Source organism: Ailuropoda melanoleuca, chromosome 14, assembly GCF_002007445.2.
Source record: "Ailuropoda melanoleuca isolate Jingjing chromosome 14, ASM200744v2, whole genome shotgun sequence".
NCBI lineage: Eukaryota > Metazoa > Chordata > Mammalia > Carnivora > Ursidae > Ailuropoda > Ailuropoda melanoleuca.
In genome coordinates this window covers 95,917,365-95,934,806 of record NC_048231.1, presented here as the reverse complement: position 1 = coordinate 95,934,806, position 17,442 = coordinate 95,917,365, and the positions used below count along the sequence as shown (strand labels likewise).

Below are 17,442 nucleotides of genomic sequence, written 5' to 3'. Positions count from 1 at the left end.
TAATATATGAGTGAATACAAACTAGCCTGAAAATAAAATTTCATAGAAATGTAACAAAGATAAATCTGTATTCCTCTTTAAGGTACTTATTAAATTTGCAACAATTTAAATCAGTTAAAACAGGGAGCTCACTATTGATAAAGTTGTAGTGAAAGAAGCAATTGCAGTTGTACAATAAATAGGCAATCAAAATTTCAAATTCAGTGAAATCAACTCTACTAATTGGGGTAAGTAGGTGAGGGAGAAGAAACCATTGATTATGCCAAGTCAGAAGCAAAGCTGACCAATATGTGCTCCATTTAAATACTACTTAATTAATATTCAAAAATTGAGAAAGCTTTCACAGGATACCACTTAAAGTAGTGAAAATGAAATAAGTTCAGTCGGTTAGAAATATGTTTCTGTGTTGCAATTAAACAATACTTATCTATTAATCTAGTCTGTTATTTTCAGGTACAATATTTTCATTTTCATTAGACCTAGTTAGACATAAAAACAAAACCTGTTATATTTCCTTCCACCACCTTCTCTTACTCATCTGTTCTCCACACTTCACAGTTCTGAGAATTTTACAAACTTCCATGTAGTTATTAAGAAGCTGACTACGGGGGCGCCTGGGTGGCACAGTCGTATAGCGTCTGCCTTCGGCTCAGGGCGTGATCCCAGCGTTCTGGTATCGAGCCCCGCATCAGGCTCCTCCGCTGGGAGCCTGCTTCTTCCTCTCCCACTCCCCCTGCTTGTGTTCCCTCTCTCGCTGGCGGTCTCTCTGTGTCAAATAAATAAATAAAATCTTTAAAAAAAAAAAAAGATGCTGACTATCGCTTTGCACTTTGTAGGAGCAACGATACACAGAAGCTTCTTTAGATTCTTGAGACAGAGGAATGCTCCCACTTCACCACTGTAAATTCTAATCATAAAACATTGCCTTGTAATATGTAGATACAGCTCTTATTTAGTAGTAGTACTTTTAGTAATGAATAGAAGTATATATGTGGTATTATATATATAATTATAACCCAGTAAATGAATTATTTAGATTTTTTTAACTAGTATATCTCTTCACCTATGTATTGCTCTTTTGAGAATACTAAAGAATACATAATTCTAAAAAAATGCTTTAAAGATTAAGATGTTTATTATATTATCATTTATAATAATAAAGTGTTGGAAACAACTTAGATATCTAACTGTAGTGGTATAATTAAGGCAATGGATGATAAATGTTTGACAGTGATGACTGTGAACATAGCTAAAAGCATGGTGTGATTTAAAAATAATACAAAATTTCTAGAGTTGTATGTTTACTACAAGTAAAAATATTTCTTGTCTTTGAGTCAGATAAGTGAGCCACACCCAGATATTAACTGGGGTTGTTTTATATTATCACTATTGGTGGTTACTTACTTTCTTTTCTTTCTTTTTTTTGTTTTTTTAAGATTTTTTTTTATTTGACGGAGAGAGCTTGAGCTGGGGCAGGGGAGGGGGCATGGGGCTTGATCCCAGGACCCTGGGATCATGACCTGAGCAAAAGGCAGATGCTTAACCAAGTGAGCCATCCAGGTGCCCCTGCTTACTTTATTTTCTACCAAGAATATTTTAGTAATAATTTTTACCTTTATAATGAAATTAATTACTTTAAAATTTTTTGTGAGTGGCTATCAAAAGAATATTTTTTAATGTCTTTTATGCAAAAGATCTAAAAGATCTAAAAAATGTTTCAAATCAAATGATAAATGATTTCAATTTGAGTGTTAATGTGGTATATCTTCCTTAATACTCACTACATGGTAAGACATAGGGAAACCAAAGGAAATTAAAGGGCATTTTATTTTGACCTCAGGGGTGTTCCCTGTTTGGGGGAAATAAATTAACACATAGTAAAAAATTACATTATACGTAATTCAAGTAACTCATATTAATTAGTTTTTCCTTCCATGTAAGAATTACCTGGTATTTCTCTGAAGTATGGACATTCTTAGGCTCAATTTCAGCAAGTCTTGGGTGAGATAAACCGGCTTAACAAATTGTTCTTGCCATTGTTGTCATTGTTAAGTGCAGAAAAGCATGAGAAAATATGCCTTGATGTGAATTAATAAACTTTGTGGTAAATGTTTAAGAAAAATGGGGTGCAGGTATAAAGAAAGAATGCAGTAATTAGACCTGAAATTGATCAGTCGTTAGCAAGACAATGAAGGGGGAAAAAAGAAAAGACAAATGTTAACATTGTCTGAAATGAAAGAGGGATCATAACTTTTGATCCCATAGACATTAAACAATATTATAGGGAAATACTATTAATGACTCCAAACCCAGGAATTCAGACCAATTGCTTGAAATTCCTTCAATGAAATTACCAAACATTCACATAAAAAGATTAATAACCTGAGTAGTCATGTGTGTGAGAAACAGGAAGAGCTTTGTGGGTATTTGGGTGTGTCAGCGGTGTTCTCCTGTGGAAGAGCTGTCTTTGAACATCTTTCATCTGTGCTCTAACGGAAGCACTTAAAAATCCTTGAAACACCCAGTGGATCTGCAGCGTACTTGGAAAAAGCCAGCTTTTGCATATGGGGTTGGCTCTCACGTTATCTCAGTTGTTTAGTCTGTGAAATGGGAATGTACTTTAGTAGAGGCATATGAGGATTAAGAACAAGAGGCACAGGCAGGTATCTGGAGAAGCATGCGTGGAAGAACCATTTGTTAAATTCAGGCAAGAGCTGCTGGCAGTAGGAAAACAGTGCACAGTCACATTGTGTTCATTTAGAATTTTTGTAGGAATGAAAAGTTCCATAAAAAGGAATTCCAAAATGAACCAGACATCAAAACATCACATTTTAAGCTTTTTAGCTCAAGCTCTTTCTAAAACGTATTGCACACATCTTTCCTAAGTGGCGTGTATTGACTATTATTTAGAATGTTACTGATGACTCAAGCCATAATTTTCAAAAACTTTTATTTGAAAATTATGTCAAACATTTGATTGGTTTTATTTGGAATGATTTATTATAGAAACAGGATATTCTAGATATATTATACAAAATATTAACTGTTAAACTTCTGTTGCTCTCTGTCAACAAATCTCTTAAGTAGGAAATGTGACCATTTGTGGATATGTCAGTAAATTGCTTATAAAGGTTTAAAATGGGGTAGAGTTAAAACCAAATTCCTCTAAAGCTTAATTTTCTGTAATTTCTATTTTAATTCTCCCCTGAACACCAGTCTACAAATCAGTGTGATATTTTTAGAGACCTGTCAATTCAGGATTAAAATATTCTCATCTCTTGCCACATAATTATGCCAAACTTCATTGATGTCTCATCAAAGTCTTCAGGAATATACGTGCAATGAGAAGTCATCATTGAACCCTAGTTATTATTCTTCTTTAATTTTTATTATTAATCATTTGCAAGCAGATAAGACGTGCTGAGTACTTCAAAGGCTCCTTTCATTGTGGAGTTTAAGATCATTTTCCAGGCTTTTGAATGAGGGAATTTTATTATCTGGCTTCTTTCCATGCATGCTCTAACAGCATATTCCATCTACTATCATTACTTTGAGGGATATATATATATATATATATATATATATATACACACACACACACACACACACACACATCTCCTTTTTATTAAATATTATCAAAGCATTTTATTTAACAAAACCGAACATTTCTCATGTGTCAGCAATTGGGTAATTATAATTCACAAATTTAGCAAGCATCTAAATGGTGTAGGAAAGAGACTCAGCAGTTTAGGGTGAAGATATACTTTGCGTTGCTTCAAAGGAAAAAACAAGGTTAACAAGCAATAATTTTTACTGCTATTTATTTGTACTTCTCTTAATTTTGCAAATGACATTTTACCATTTCTTTTTAGCTAATTCATTCACTTATTAAAATTTTCTTTTGGGAATTTAGAATGAATTACATGTGTTTAGATTCAGCATATGTTAATTTAAATCTGAGGCCATTTTAGTGTAGTTTTTTTTCTCTTTAATCCTCACCAAGTTGAATCTTAAATATATTCATGCGCCTTTCTAAAAATTGTTCAGCATTGCATTTGCTATATGGAGCATGCGTTTAACTTGTCTAATTGCCTCCAAAAGGTTTTATATATCACGGTTATATGGACAAAATAATAAAATTTATAAATGCCTTTTTTTTTTTTTTTTTTTTTTTTTGGTGCAGGTATTCTATGACCAGAAGCAGAGTGTTCAGTATTGATGATAATGGCACAATCATCACAACTAACCCTCTTGATCGAGAGATTAGTGCTTGGTACAACCTAAGTATTATAGCTACAGAAGAATGTAAGTACTCATTTAGGACCACACATTGGTTCAGCGTATATTTAAACCATTCAATAATCTCCAAATGTAGAGGAAGAAGGTAGCTTACATTTTGTTGGAATTGGAGTTAAATAATATATAATGTCAATTCATATAGTTGTATTTTATTATTTTAGATTACCAATGTCTGTTCATTCCTATTATAGCTTATTTATATACTTACCACTAAATACTTTAAGACCTTTTATCATGACAAATTGAATATAAATTTTGCAAGATGTTTTAACTGAGATATATTTAATATATATTTCTATGGGTTCTCTTTTAAGTTATGAGTTTAATGTAAAAAGAAAGTCTTATGTATATTACCCCCCCCCAAAAAAATTGACCCTTAAAAAATACGTATAGGTAGAAAAAAGTTATAATATTTATTTCATAGGAATCTTTCCCTTAGAGAAAATTTTTAATTTAAAGAAATGTTTAATTAATGTTACACATTCTTTTACTACTATCCAAAGAATAGTAAACCTAATGAGTGGGAATTAAAATTTTAAATTTAATATAATTTAAAATTGACTAGTAACGTCATACCATTTAGCCATAATCAGTTTAGACTGACTATATTAGTTCATGAGGGGACTAGTCTAGAAATAAAACACAGAATGCCTGTGCCTTCTTCTATTTCTGGAACAAAATGTTAGCTATATACTCTTGGACATTAGGGACAGGGTAACACTCCAACACAGCCTTTTAAAACTTTAGACATTTAAAAATAATCATATTTCAAGGAAATTATGGGAAAGAAAATGAAGGATTCAAACAGCAAACATTCATTGGTACATCACAAACAGTAATCATACTCAGACTCTATTTTCAAATCAAGCTCACATTGGAAGCTGTGCTGATAGTCACATATTCAGTAATCAGTGGGGACCAGTTGTCGTTGTTGTGTGTTCTTATTTTTGTTTTTTATTTTTTGGCCTTTGTTTTTTGTTTCCAGAGATAGGAAGATGATTGCATTTTCAGGTTGTAAAAAGTAGATAAAAATCATCCTAATTCACTACTTGGATAGTGTCTTCAAAATTACCAATTAATTTGGTATTAAGTCAACCATATTGATTAATTTAAGCTCAAAGGAATAGATATAACACAATATAAGAGATTATCAAGATCATCCCCTTTATTTAATTGCTAGGTTTATTATAGTTCAGTAAATAATTAAATTTGTGAATGTGAAATGTTATGGAATGCATCCTTTATAACTGATTTTGTGTAAATTTTAATAATCTTGTTTACTTTTCTGGCTTTTTTTGAATCCTTTAAACATATATCTTATTCCTTACTTATTGAGCAGTGGCTGGGGAATATGGTGGAGTGGAAAGCATCTCTTGCATATTTTTTTGTCATGCACTGAATAGCTCTATGGAAACACTGCAGGAGGACCGAGTCTGTGTTTTGAATTTTCCATTTAATTTAACAACAAAGACTGAGGAACAAATGTTACAGGGAATAAACGTGGGCTGCAACAGAAGAAATGCCAAGGCTCTTGGTGTCAGAAAACACAAAGATGCTTCTGCTAAAAGCAAGAAGCTTTTATTCTTTGGGTTTTCTGAGAACAAATTATTTATAATGTCACTATTTACAAAACTGTTCAGAAAAAGACTTCGAATCAATTCAAGGGAAGGGTTGACATCTTTGAAAAATGTGTTTCCCTATAAAATGTTTTTTTAGCTATTACAAGAGCATGTTTTAATAAATGTATATAAACTGTAAGCTTATTTTATATATAAGGGAGATTTTTTGTAAGAATATTAAATTAGAAAGGCTACAATATGAGTTATGAGAAAGCAGAATCTTCAAAATGTGTTATGTGTATTCTGAGACAAAAAGCATTCTAATATTTTATAAATGAATAGAAAAAAGGATGAATGAGTGATTGGTATGAAAAGTTGGTGAGATAAGCCAATTATACCCGAATCCCATTAATTATATAATTACTTTTTATCAAAAGGTTTCATGAAGTTCTCTAGAGAGACATTGTTTAAAGTGTTTCTGTGTTGACCCTGCCCTTTTTTTTAAGACAGTGGAAGTAAATTTTACCATCACAAAATGAAATAAAAACAGTCACACAAATCTCTGGGTTGTAAGATAGCTGTTGTCCCAAAAAATTATTAATGGAACATATGTATGTATGTTTGCATATATATTACAAAGTATATTATCTAATCAGTTTAATTATCTCACTACTGTGTTCAGAGGTGATACCCAAAGATTCAGTAACCAGCACGACAGAAATAATCAGATGGGACCTGAGATCTTACTAAACTATTGCTCCGTACCAGTTGATCTATAGGTTTCACCTTCTTAAGGAAAACAGTGGCTCCAAATGTTCTCTATAATGTACTTACATATGTGAGTGGGTGTGCAACCATATAGTATTCAGGCAATCGAACTGTTTCAATTTGTAGTTTACAATATTACCTACTACATAGATTTGCACTAAAGACCATAGGTGTTATAATGGTGTATATATTGAGGAAAATAAAAATATAACAATGACAGTAAAAACTGGGTACCATTTGTGATTCACAAGGAAAAAAATTCTGGCTTTGTCACTTCTTGTATTTTTAGATATTTGTTTATAAAATACGTATTTTTGCAAGGTGAGTTTTCAGGAATTACATTTTATTAAATAGATTGCTTTTATTACATATAAATAAATATATGTTTATAAAAGTATATATATGCATATATACTTTGTGTAAAATTCGACAGTTAATAGCATTTTTATAGCTGTTAATAAAAATTTGAAGCAAACATTATTCCTGTTTCAGAGAAGATGAATCTGAAACTTATGCAGTTTATTTGCCCAACTCCTGAATGATGAAACCAGGGATTGATCACAATTATATCTGATTCCAAAGCCTGTCTTAATCCTATGCCATGCTGTGCCACAATGTTTCTTACTGAGAGTGTGAGAAATGATACTTGTTTTCAGTGTTTTCTGATTTAGAGATATGCACAATAATCTTAACCAAGTTTCATTTTTCTGTTTTTACTCTTAAAAAATAAAGTGTTATTACAACGTTATTTCAATTACTGGCTCAAATGTAAGGTTTAAATTAGTTCTTGTTGTATGACCTCCTCGGGGCCAAACAGTTGATACTCTCTATGAGTATGTTAGCCAGATTCTCCTTGGATACTTGTTCTGACTGTGCCCTGAGGTGTGCTCATCACCTGTTGCTGTTGCTTTGTCCATGTTCATTTGTTGATGAAAGCACGTGTGGCTGGTGATGTTATAGTCAGTGAAGGGGAGTTTAGGAGATGATTAATTTTTTGAATAGATTTTGAAGAACAGCATCCTATTGTGCAAAAGTATGTTAAAACCATGTTTTTTTAGGGGTGCCTGGGTGGCTCAGTCGGTTAAGCATCTGACTTGTGATTTTGGCTTAGGTCATGATCTCATGGGTCATGGACTCAAGCCCTGATTGGGACTCACACCCAGTGGAGAGTCTGCTTGAAGATTCTCTCCCTCCACCTCTCCACCCCACACACATATGTGCATGCATGTGCACGTGCATACTCTCTCTAATAAATAAAAATATTTTAAAAAGACATGTTTTTTAAAATAAATTTTCACTTGAAACATTAAAGCCAGAACATATGTATATTATAATAATTGTTTTATATTTAAAGATATCAAATTAAACACATGTAAACATTTAAAAACAATAAAGAAGGGTCACCTGGGTGGCAGTCAGTTGAGCGTCTGGCTCCAGATTTCAGCTCGGGTCATGATCTCAGGATCCTGGGATCGAGCCCCATGGGCTCCACACTCAGCAGGGAAATCAGCTTGAGGATTCTTTCCCTCTTCCTCTGCCCCTCTCCCGGCTCACACGCTCGCTCTCTTTCTCTTTCTAAAATAAATAATAAATCTTTAAAAAATAAAAACAATAAATTAGTGGACTTGAAAACATTTTAAGTCTTTTGAGGAAAAACAAGTAAATAAGGTTTCAAAGTGAATTCAAGGGACACAATAGAATAAAACAAGATGTTTAATAGATATTGTATTTTAGATACAGAATTTCATAAAATGTGATTAGATCAACATGGAAGCTGGTCACTTGATGCAAGACATATCAATTTATTTAGTAAAGTTTTAAACTTAAAATTTTGTGGGTTATAGAGTATCATATTAAAACAAATAATTTATAAGGATGCCTGGTGGCTCAGTTGGTTAAACATCTGATTCTTGATTTTCACTCAGGTTATGATCTCAGGGTCCTGGTATCCAGCCCCACATGGGGCTCCTCATTCAGCGGGGAGTCTGCTGGAGAATCCCTCTCTCGCATTCCCTCTGCCACCACCACCCCATGCTTACATGTGTATGCTCTCACTGTCTCTCAAATAAATAGATAAATCTTTAAAATAATAATAATTATAAATAAAGGAAGATTAAAAATGCTGTCAAGGAAAACAAATTTGTAAATGCCTGTGAAAGGCAAACTGAATATAAACTGAATATATTTATTTATTTTTTTATTTTTATTTTTTTTTTAAAGATTTTATTTATTTATTTATTTGACAGAGATAGACACAGCCAGCGAGAGAGGAAACACAAGCAGGGGGAAGGGGAGAGGAAGAAGCAGGCTCACAGCGGAGGAGCCTGACGTGGGGCTCGATCCCATAACGCCGGGATCACGCCCTGAGCCGAAGGCAGACGCTCAACCGCTGTGCCACCCAGGCGCCCCTGAATATATTTATTTTACACAGAATTTAATACTTAGAAGTTAATCACTTTCAGAAATAAGTGTTTAGAAATGTTATCAAGTACAGGAATTATACAGTTCATGCTGCTCTGCTCGGCATTTTAAATCAGTTTTCTTAGAATAAAAAATAATACTTTTAGATAAAAGAGATTATATTCCCACTGTTATTTTTATTATAAAGCTGAAAAGTTACAGCATTGGGAATGAAATTCCAAAATAAAATATAATTAGATAAACATTTTCAGAAAGTCACAAAGTTAGTGTATATTTAACTCATCTTCAAAGATTTTTTGAATTTTTTGTTCCATTTTAAGAAAAATTGGTTAGAAGAAACTTTTGTAACACCAAGTAACCAATTTTCATGTACTTGTTCTCTCCCTGGGATTTTTTCTTGTTCCACAACATTAAACTCATTTTAGAACAATTTTGGAGAAAATATTTGTATGTGCCAATTTCCTATTAATGTGGTATCAATACAAAAAAATTGTTTGAGGGGTGCCTGGGTGGTTAAATGTCTGACCCTTGGTTTCAGCTCAGGTCATGATCTCAGGGTCCTGGGATAGTGCCCCAAGTTGGGCTCTGCACTCAGCAGGGAGTCGGCTTGAGATTCTCTCCCTCGGCCCCTTTCCCTGCTCATGCTCTCTCTTTCTCTTTCTCTCTCTAAAATAAATAAATAAGTCTTTAAAAAGTAATTTTTGACCATTTAAGTCTCAATAGCAAGATGAACAAAAACCTGAATGGTAGAAAACTAGGGATTACAATATTGTTGCATACACTTGCTGCACAAGGTGAATAACTTGAAACTTACAATGTAACAGTTATGCTGATTGTAGGAAAGAGATGTTCCATTTTAACATTTGTTTCCCCAGAAAATGAAGTTCATTGTACTCTGGCTCTTTCCTGGAAACCTTCCCAAATTAAGCACCAAGCTATTTATCAGCATGCCAACTAAGTGAATAAAACTACTAACTACTTTTAAATGAAGCTGTGAAAACATATGTATGTTTTGTACAGTCATAACAATTTTAATTTAAACTTAAATTTAAACAGATTTTCCAGGAAAAAATATAAAAACTTTAAATGAATTTCCTCCTTCTTTTTTAATTATTTGTGTTTGAAATACTTTTTCCTTTTTATTTACTTAAGCAAAAAGTTATTCTATGGGTATATATTATGTGTGTAACCCATAAAAAATATGAGCCTTAATTTTTGAATAATTGTATCTTGAAATCTCTAGAAAGAGCCATATCTTAATGTTTTATTTATCTATTTTTATCCCAAGCATAACACAGTAGAGTCTCAAGATGGTAATTTTTACAATAAATCTTAAGATGATAAATACTAAAGGCTAGATTTTTTGGTATGTAATAAACCTTGCAAATTATAATTTTAATTAATTGGAAATTACAATTTCTGTCATAACTGCTGCTATTATTTATTGGGAAAATAATTACAAACTGGCTCATCCCACCCCAGAAAACAACTGCATAATAGTGGAATAGAGAGAAAACAATTTTATAATTGAAAAGCATTCAAACAGAATTTGATGTGTGTTACAGGGATCTGCTGAGATTTCCAAGTCAGAAAGAAATTTCACCCTATTGGAGAATCAAGCATCATGTTCTCAAGATAACCAAATACTAGCCTTCAAGTAGGAAGACTTAACATCATGTGTCACACATAGTTCACTCTATGTTCACTAGGTAGACATAACCATCTGTTTTTGCTAACTGGCTTTATCCAAAGGGAAACTAAATTTCTCAGACCTTTATGACAAGAGGTAGTTTTGAACTTCGTCAAAGCCTTTGCTGAAATGAGGCTTCTACCCTCCAAGAGAAACTGGGAGAAAGGAGTGTTATTTTCCTTGATAATTATATTTCAAAGAGTTCGCTCCCAGTACTTGAGAAAGACAAACCTGGTTTGTGAAGTTGGCAAGACATTTATTCAGATTTTCAAGGGTTTACATACATTTAAAAAAAACAAACTTAAATTACAAGTTTCCTGAAGTAAATGCTTTAAGATGAGGAACGAGGGAAAATCTTTTCCCTTATTTTCAACAGGGAGAATTAAGCCTTTTTTTTTTAATGTATTACCCTTACAAATTACAATTGCAAATATAATGCTTTTCCAATAACATAAGAACAGGATATTATAAATAAAAGCATTAAAACAACAAAGAGATCTTCCTCTCCTCACTCTTTAATTGTATGTACCTCCCACAGCATTTTTTTAATTAAAAAAAAACTTTTAAAATATGCTAATACACAATATATTATGTGGCAGCTTGCTTTTTTTATCATTTTGCAAAATGCCATGTATATCACTGCTGATTAGTAGACAAATAAAATAATAATATTTAATATTTATTGCTTCTGTATGTCGTAAGTAATCTTATAAATGCTTTATGTGTTTTAATTAATTTAATCTTTATAACAGTTCTTATAAGGTTAGTTCCTTGTATCTTTTCCATTTTGCAAAGAAACAACCGAGACAGTAGATAAGCATTTTTGTCAAATTGAGGTTCAAGATTAAAATCTATTTTTAAAACTCACTATGTTTGTTACATTTATTACATTAACTCATTCATTTTTAATAAGCACACACAGTTTCATAGTGTGGTTGTAATTTATTTCTCAGTTCCCTTTAGATATGCATTTGGGTTATTTTCAGTTATTTGAGATGAAAAAAATTCTAAATAAATTGGATCACATACTCTTTACATATGCTAATGACTTGGACTGTAGCATAGGTTTCCCCAAAGTAGATACGGAATTACTACAAAGATATGTGTAGTTTCTCTCTTACCATCTACTGCCAGATTAGGTTCCAGAAAATGTTTACATCCCTACTATTTCTCAGTACTATCTTTCATGTTTAACACAGAACCCATAGACTAAGTAAGTCGTCATCGTCTGCACTACTGGTGAGCCGGAGTGTTTGTGAATATTATCATAGAGCAGCATGTTTCAGTTGTGGGCAGTTTGCTTCCTAATACCTTTGACAATGTCTGAAGCCAATTTTGATGGTCACAACTAGTGTGGGGAAGGCTATTGGCATTTAGTTACTGGAGGTCAGGGATGCTCTCCTAAGCATCCTACAATGCACAGGACAGCCCCCCAAAACAAAGAATTATCCAGTCCAAAATATCAATAGTGAAAAACTGGCATTGATCGTTTGAATTTTCTCATCCATGAATTTCTGGTTTGTGATTATTTCCCCAAATTGTTTTTTTTTTTCATATCAACTGTCAGAATTTATAAATTAGAGCTATTAAAATTTTATCTTATGATGCAGACATTTTCCCAGATCACTGGTGTCTTATTGTTGTGGCTTTTTTTAACTTGTTTTTTTTGGGGGGGTGGGGTAGGTGGAGGGCAGCATTTTAAAATGTATTTAACCATATCTTCACATTCCTTCATAGTTTCTGTATTTCTTGGCTCACTTAAGAAAATCCTCCCAACTAAATGTATACATAAAACTTTACCTAGATTTTATTTTATTTCATTTTAAAATTTATTTATTTATTTAGATCCTTATTCTCTGTCTTTGTTTTTAAAAATTGTACCGAACAATGCCATCATTAAGAGCACTTATTGCTGGCTTCTTAAACTGCCCTTTCTACTTCAACTATGACCTTAGACCAGCCATTTTTCTGTAATTTGTGGAACTAAATTCTCAATGTTTTTATCAGTAAAGTTAGGGAGGATAATAATTCATTATTAATGAATTAAATGCATTAATATACATATATTCAACAGTTGCTGGATTTTAGGAAGGTGTCCCTAAACCTGACCATCTTTTTCATTACTTTTCCTCATCAGCTCTGTCTATAGCTTATGGCAAGTAAAAGGTGCTTAATAAGTATTGGCTGATTTGAATGTGTTGAGAACATTTTTTCCTAGGCTGTATTCTTGATAAATATATATTTATAATAGAGATTCTGTGTTCAGGTAGCTTTTATTCAAGGAAAATAGAAATATGCCACGCAGTTTGTAATGCAATTTTCATGACCTTTTTTCCCCCTAAAGACAGCATTAACGTTCTTTATTTTCATTCTGTTTATTCAATTTGCAGACAATGTGCAACAAATTTCTGCAGTTCCTGTGTATGTACAAGTTCTTAATATTAATGATCATGCTCCTGAGTTCTCTGAATATTATGACACATATGTTTGTGAAAATGCAGGCTCTGGTCAGGTAAGGACCTGCAATAAATTGTTAATGTCTAAACATTGCCATATATTATATATAATAACTTTTGCTACCATTCCTCCCATTTTGAAATGATAAAAATAAGCTTTTTTTAACTATATGAATTACTACTTTTATATTGTGAGTTCTGTATACATTTCTTTTTTAAAAATATATAAATTTAAATTTCTTTTTTAAATTTATAATAAAATATATAATAAAATGTAAGCTTCAAGCTTTCCACTTTAAAATTCCTCAAATGTTTGAAAAATCTGCTAACACTGGGGATTTATAGTAAACCTTTTATGCTTTGTCAATACAATAAAGAAAAGTTCTTTTTTCTGTAATTCTATAGAATAAGTAATCATATTTCAATTAATTTTTATTTTTTCATTCATCATGGCATGAAACATGATATATAAGCATAAACATGAAGAGAATGAGCTGGATTTTTTTTTCTGTAGCTTATAACTACAATATCAGACATACCAACACAAAAGAAACCTAATGTCAAATGAATTGCTAGATATGCAAAGAATAGAGAGCAGACTAATTTTGAAACACATCACCATTACTTCATAATTTTTACCTTTCTTCCTTCCTTCCCTCCCTCTTTTCCCTTTCTTTCTTTCTTTCTTTCTTTCTTTCTTTCTTTCTTTCTTTCATTTTTACTTCACAGTTATTTCACACATTTTCTCTTGTGGAGCTCACTTTTTTCATCTGTAAAATGTAATGCTTAAGGTAGATTGTTCTTTGTTTTCAGTTCCAGTACATTAAAATTTTTCTTACGTATCATTTACAACGATAGAAGCCTACTAAATGTCATAAAACATTTTTAAAGATACATAAACTAGTTTTCAGAATACTGAATGTGTGTGTGTATGTGTGTAAATGTATGTATATATAGGAATATATGTATATATGTATTTACTATGAAACCAGTTATTCTCAATAGATTTGAATTTATCAATGAATCTAGTTGAAGACAATTTGGATTTTACAAAAATGGAGCTTTTAATTTTCTACCAGTAAGTAATAGTAGCCGACATTATGCTTTATTTTCGAATACTTAATATGGCAAGAAATAGGCATATTTTAAGAATGAAATATACCTGAATCATCATGGATTTTTCAACTGTAACATAACAGGAATGATTAGTAGCTCTTAAAATGCCTTGTGAAATTTATTTGGCCATGTTTAGTTTTAAATACATTGTATTCCAGAAATAATTCTGAAATATTGCCTATAAGTATTTCCTAAGTTTAAAATAATAATAAAAATAGTAATAAATATACAAATGAATTTATACTTAAACTACTTAATTTGAATTGGTTAGGACCCAGGGTTTTTGGTAAAGTAAAAGGTTAATATAAAACTTTCAGACTCTCCAGCATGTGGCACTGCTCCCTAGATCCAAAACCAAACTAATTCAGAAACCTATGGACAGACAGTCTGGTAAAAAGGAATCACAAAAACAGAATGCAAATGACCTGCTACCCACGACTCCTATAGAAACTAACTTTAAACATTTCTTTGAACTTGGAATTAATAGATGATATACTTAGAAATTTAACATATCTGATGTTCTCAAACTTTCCAAGCACATTTGTCTATCTGGACATATCAACAAATATAATAAGCTTAAAAGTAAAATAATTTTGGAAATAATTCATCTCACAATTTTCTAAATCTCTACATATTACATTTACATATTTAAGACGACTTGTATTTTATAGCTACTATAAGCACAGTTACATTTTATAGTTATTAGAATTATATATGTCAAATTTAAATATTTTATACACTTTACATAAACATGGATGTATCGAGAGTGCCCCCCTGACTAGACAACCTATTTCCAAACTTTAAAAAATAGGCTTAATTTACTACACACTTATTTTTATAAATGTATAAATTTATAAATAAGGTTGCATGCTTGATGGTCTTACTTGGGCTAACATGGGCAGAAGATTTGGGAAGCAACACAGTTTATATAAGAGACTTGAGACCACAGCCCTAGCCCTATGTGGTAAACACTTCTAAGGATGATGCTATCTAACTCTGTTGATCACACTGGGACTTTTATTCTAACCCCTCAAGTTGTTGATAACAACTATAATTAATCATGTTTATGATAACCTTTTTCAACTTTTGTATCATGTGAAAAGATAGAAATCTATATTTCTAGAAGGAACTAGCTCCCTCCACTATTGATTCATCAAAGCCCACTCATATCTTTACTGACTCAGTGGATCATTCATTCTTTTCACAGATTCTGGCTCATAAGCAAGAACTCAGAGGTCGGTACATTTGTAATGTTGTGAAATACTCCCTTTTGTGAGAATTAGAATTTGGTTTTTTCTACTTCCTCTCACTGACAGTGACATCGTGATCACAGGAGGCTTCAGACATTAGGCAGAGATGAATTCACAGCAAAGGGCAGAGCAGACGAATTTTCCTACAGCAGTTTTCTGACTTCAGTACTCAAATTCAAAACTCAAAACTTCAGTGGATTTTCCAACACCAGCACATAAAAGTACAAAACTCACTGGCCTGGTATTTATAACTCTTTTTGATTTGGTCACAGTTGTATCTATCTTGCTTTTTAATGTGTATATATACACATTGTATACGCTTTTTAATGTACACATATATGTATATATATGCATTATATATACACACACACATCTATATATGTCCTGTTCACACTCTGAATTGTTTGTCTTTCAAAATATAAATTACAGCTTCTAGGGTTTGTTCATATCAACCCTTCTTCTTGAAATGCCCCTGTCAATTCCTATCGGAATTTTAACTATACTGCAACACTGAACTCACATGCCCCATAATAGAACTATTTTAAGCAAATATATATTTACAACATCCCAGGCATGATTCTAGTAACATAAACATTAAAACAATTCTCAAAAATTCTCAAAAAAATTTTAAGGGAAACATATCATGTGCCTCGTTTTCCAGGTGAAGAAACTGAGGCCCAGGGAAGTTGTTGCTTCCTAAGTAAAGACAGAGAGATATTTATCCCAAATGCTGGCATCAGATCTATGCATGTTACCATTATATTTTGTTGCCTCTCTATCCGTGGTGTGAATAGATCTTATATGTTTGCAAAATGAGTCATTTCTAGTTTCACGTGTTTTCTAGATTCCAGGATACTTGTGAACAAGGAGTGAGTTTATTTTTATATTCTTGACAATGTGCACTGTGGTTCCCAATAATAACTAGTTGAATAAATGAGTGGAGCATAAAGACAGTAGTTCTTGAAGAGTATTTTTTCTATAATTTTTTGGAGATATACATTTGAAATTAGACTGGTGGGTGATATTTAAAACTTTACAGTGTGATGAGAGCACTTAAAGAGAGAGTATGGATGGAGACAAGAATCAGTCTAAAGACTGAGACCCAGATACTCCAGTATTTGTTTGCGGGGGGGGGGAGTCGGGACACATTAGAAAATAAAATTTGCAAGTAACATAGAAACTAAAAATAAATAAATAAATAAATAAATAAATAAATAAATAAATAAATTCCAAGGAGGAGAGGGTTATTACCTGTTTTATTTTGTGCTTACAGGTCATGTAAAAGCAGAAAAGAAATATCCTCTTGAATTTAACAATGAGATTTTAAACTTACTAGAGTATTTGTAGGTAACATTTGTAGTGTATGTAATGTCACCCAGGGAGAAAATAAAAAATGAGAGTATGAAAGAACATAGGACAGAACCTTTGGGAATAGCAATATTTAAGGATTCAGTGAAGAAAGAGAAGGCTGCAAAATAGACTGAGTAGGTGGGACCAGTAACGTAAGAAAGAGACAAGAGTTTTGATGAGGACGTGCACGAGTGCAACAGTTCTTGAGGAGGACGTGTCAATAGACTTAATTCCCACTATTCCAGGGGGAAAAAATCATCCTTGCAGTTTACCATATGGTCAAATTTACTCTTTAGAAATACGTAATTTTTAAGTTATTCACAGCTATATAAATAAAATGACAGGGCAAAACAACTTCACTAGAATGTGGCAAAGAGAAATTGTACTGGACACTTGTTAGGAATGGCAAGGAAGATGTTATTCAGATTATTGCAATAAAGATCAAGACCATTGCCATAGGGGAGACAAATGAACTTAACTCTGTGGAAACAAAGTTAAGGAGTTTTTAAACGCTGGGCTGAGGTAGGGAAAAA

General features: G+C 32.2%; 1 protein-coding gene across 1 annotated transcript in view; it reads left to right on the top strand.

Moving 5' to 3' along the window:
- Positions 1-17,442, top strand: part of CDH19 (cadherin 19) — a 93,716-nt gene that overhangs the window by 49,876 nt on the left and 26,398 nt on the right. Inside the window, exons 8-9 of the mRNA XM_002922054.4 lie at positions 4,184-4,305; positions 13,128-13,249. Coding sequence (XP_002922100.1) covers positions 4,184-4,305; positions 13,128-13,249 — 244 coding nt within the window. The remainder of the gene's footprint in view (positions 1-4,183; positions 4,306-13,127; positions 13,250-17,442) is intronic.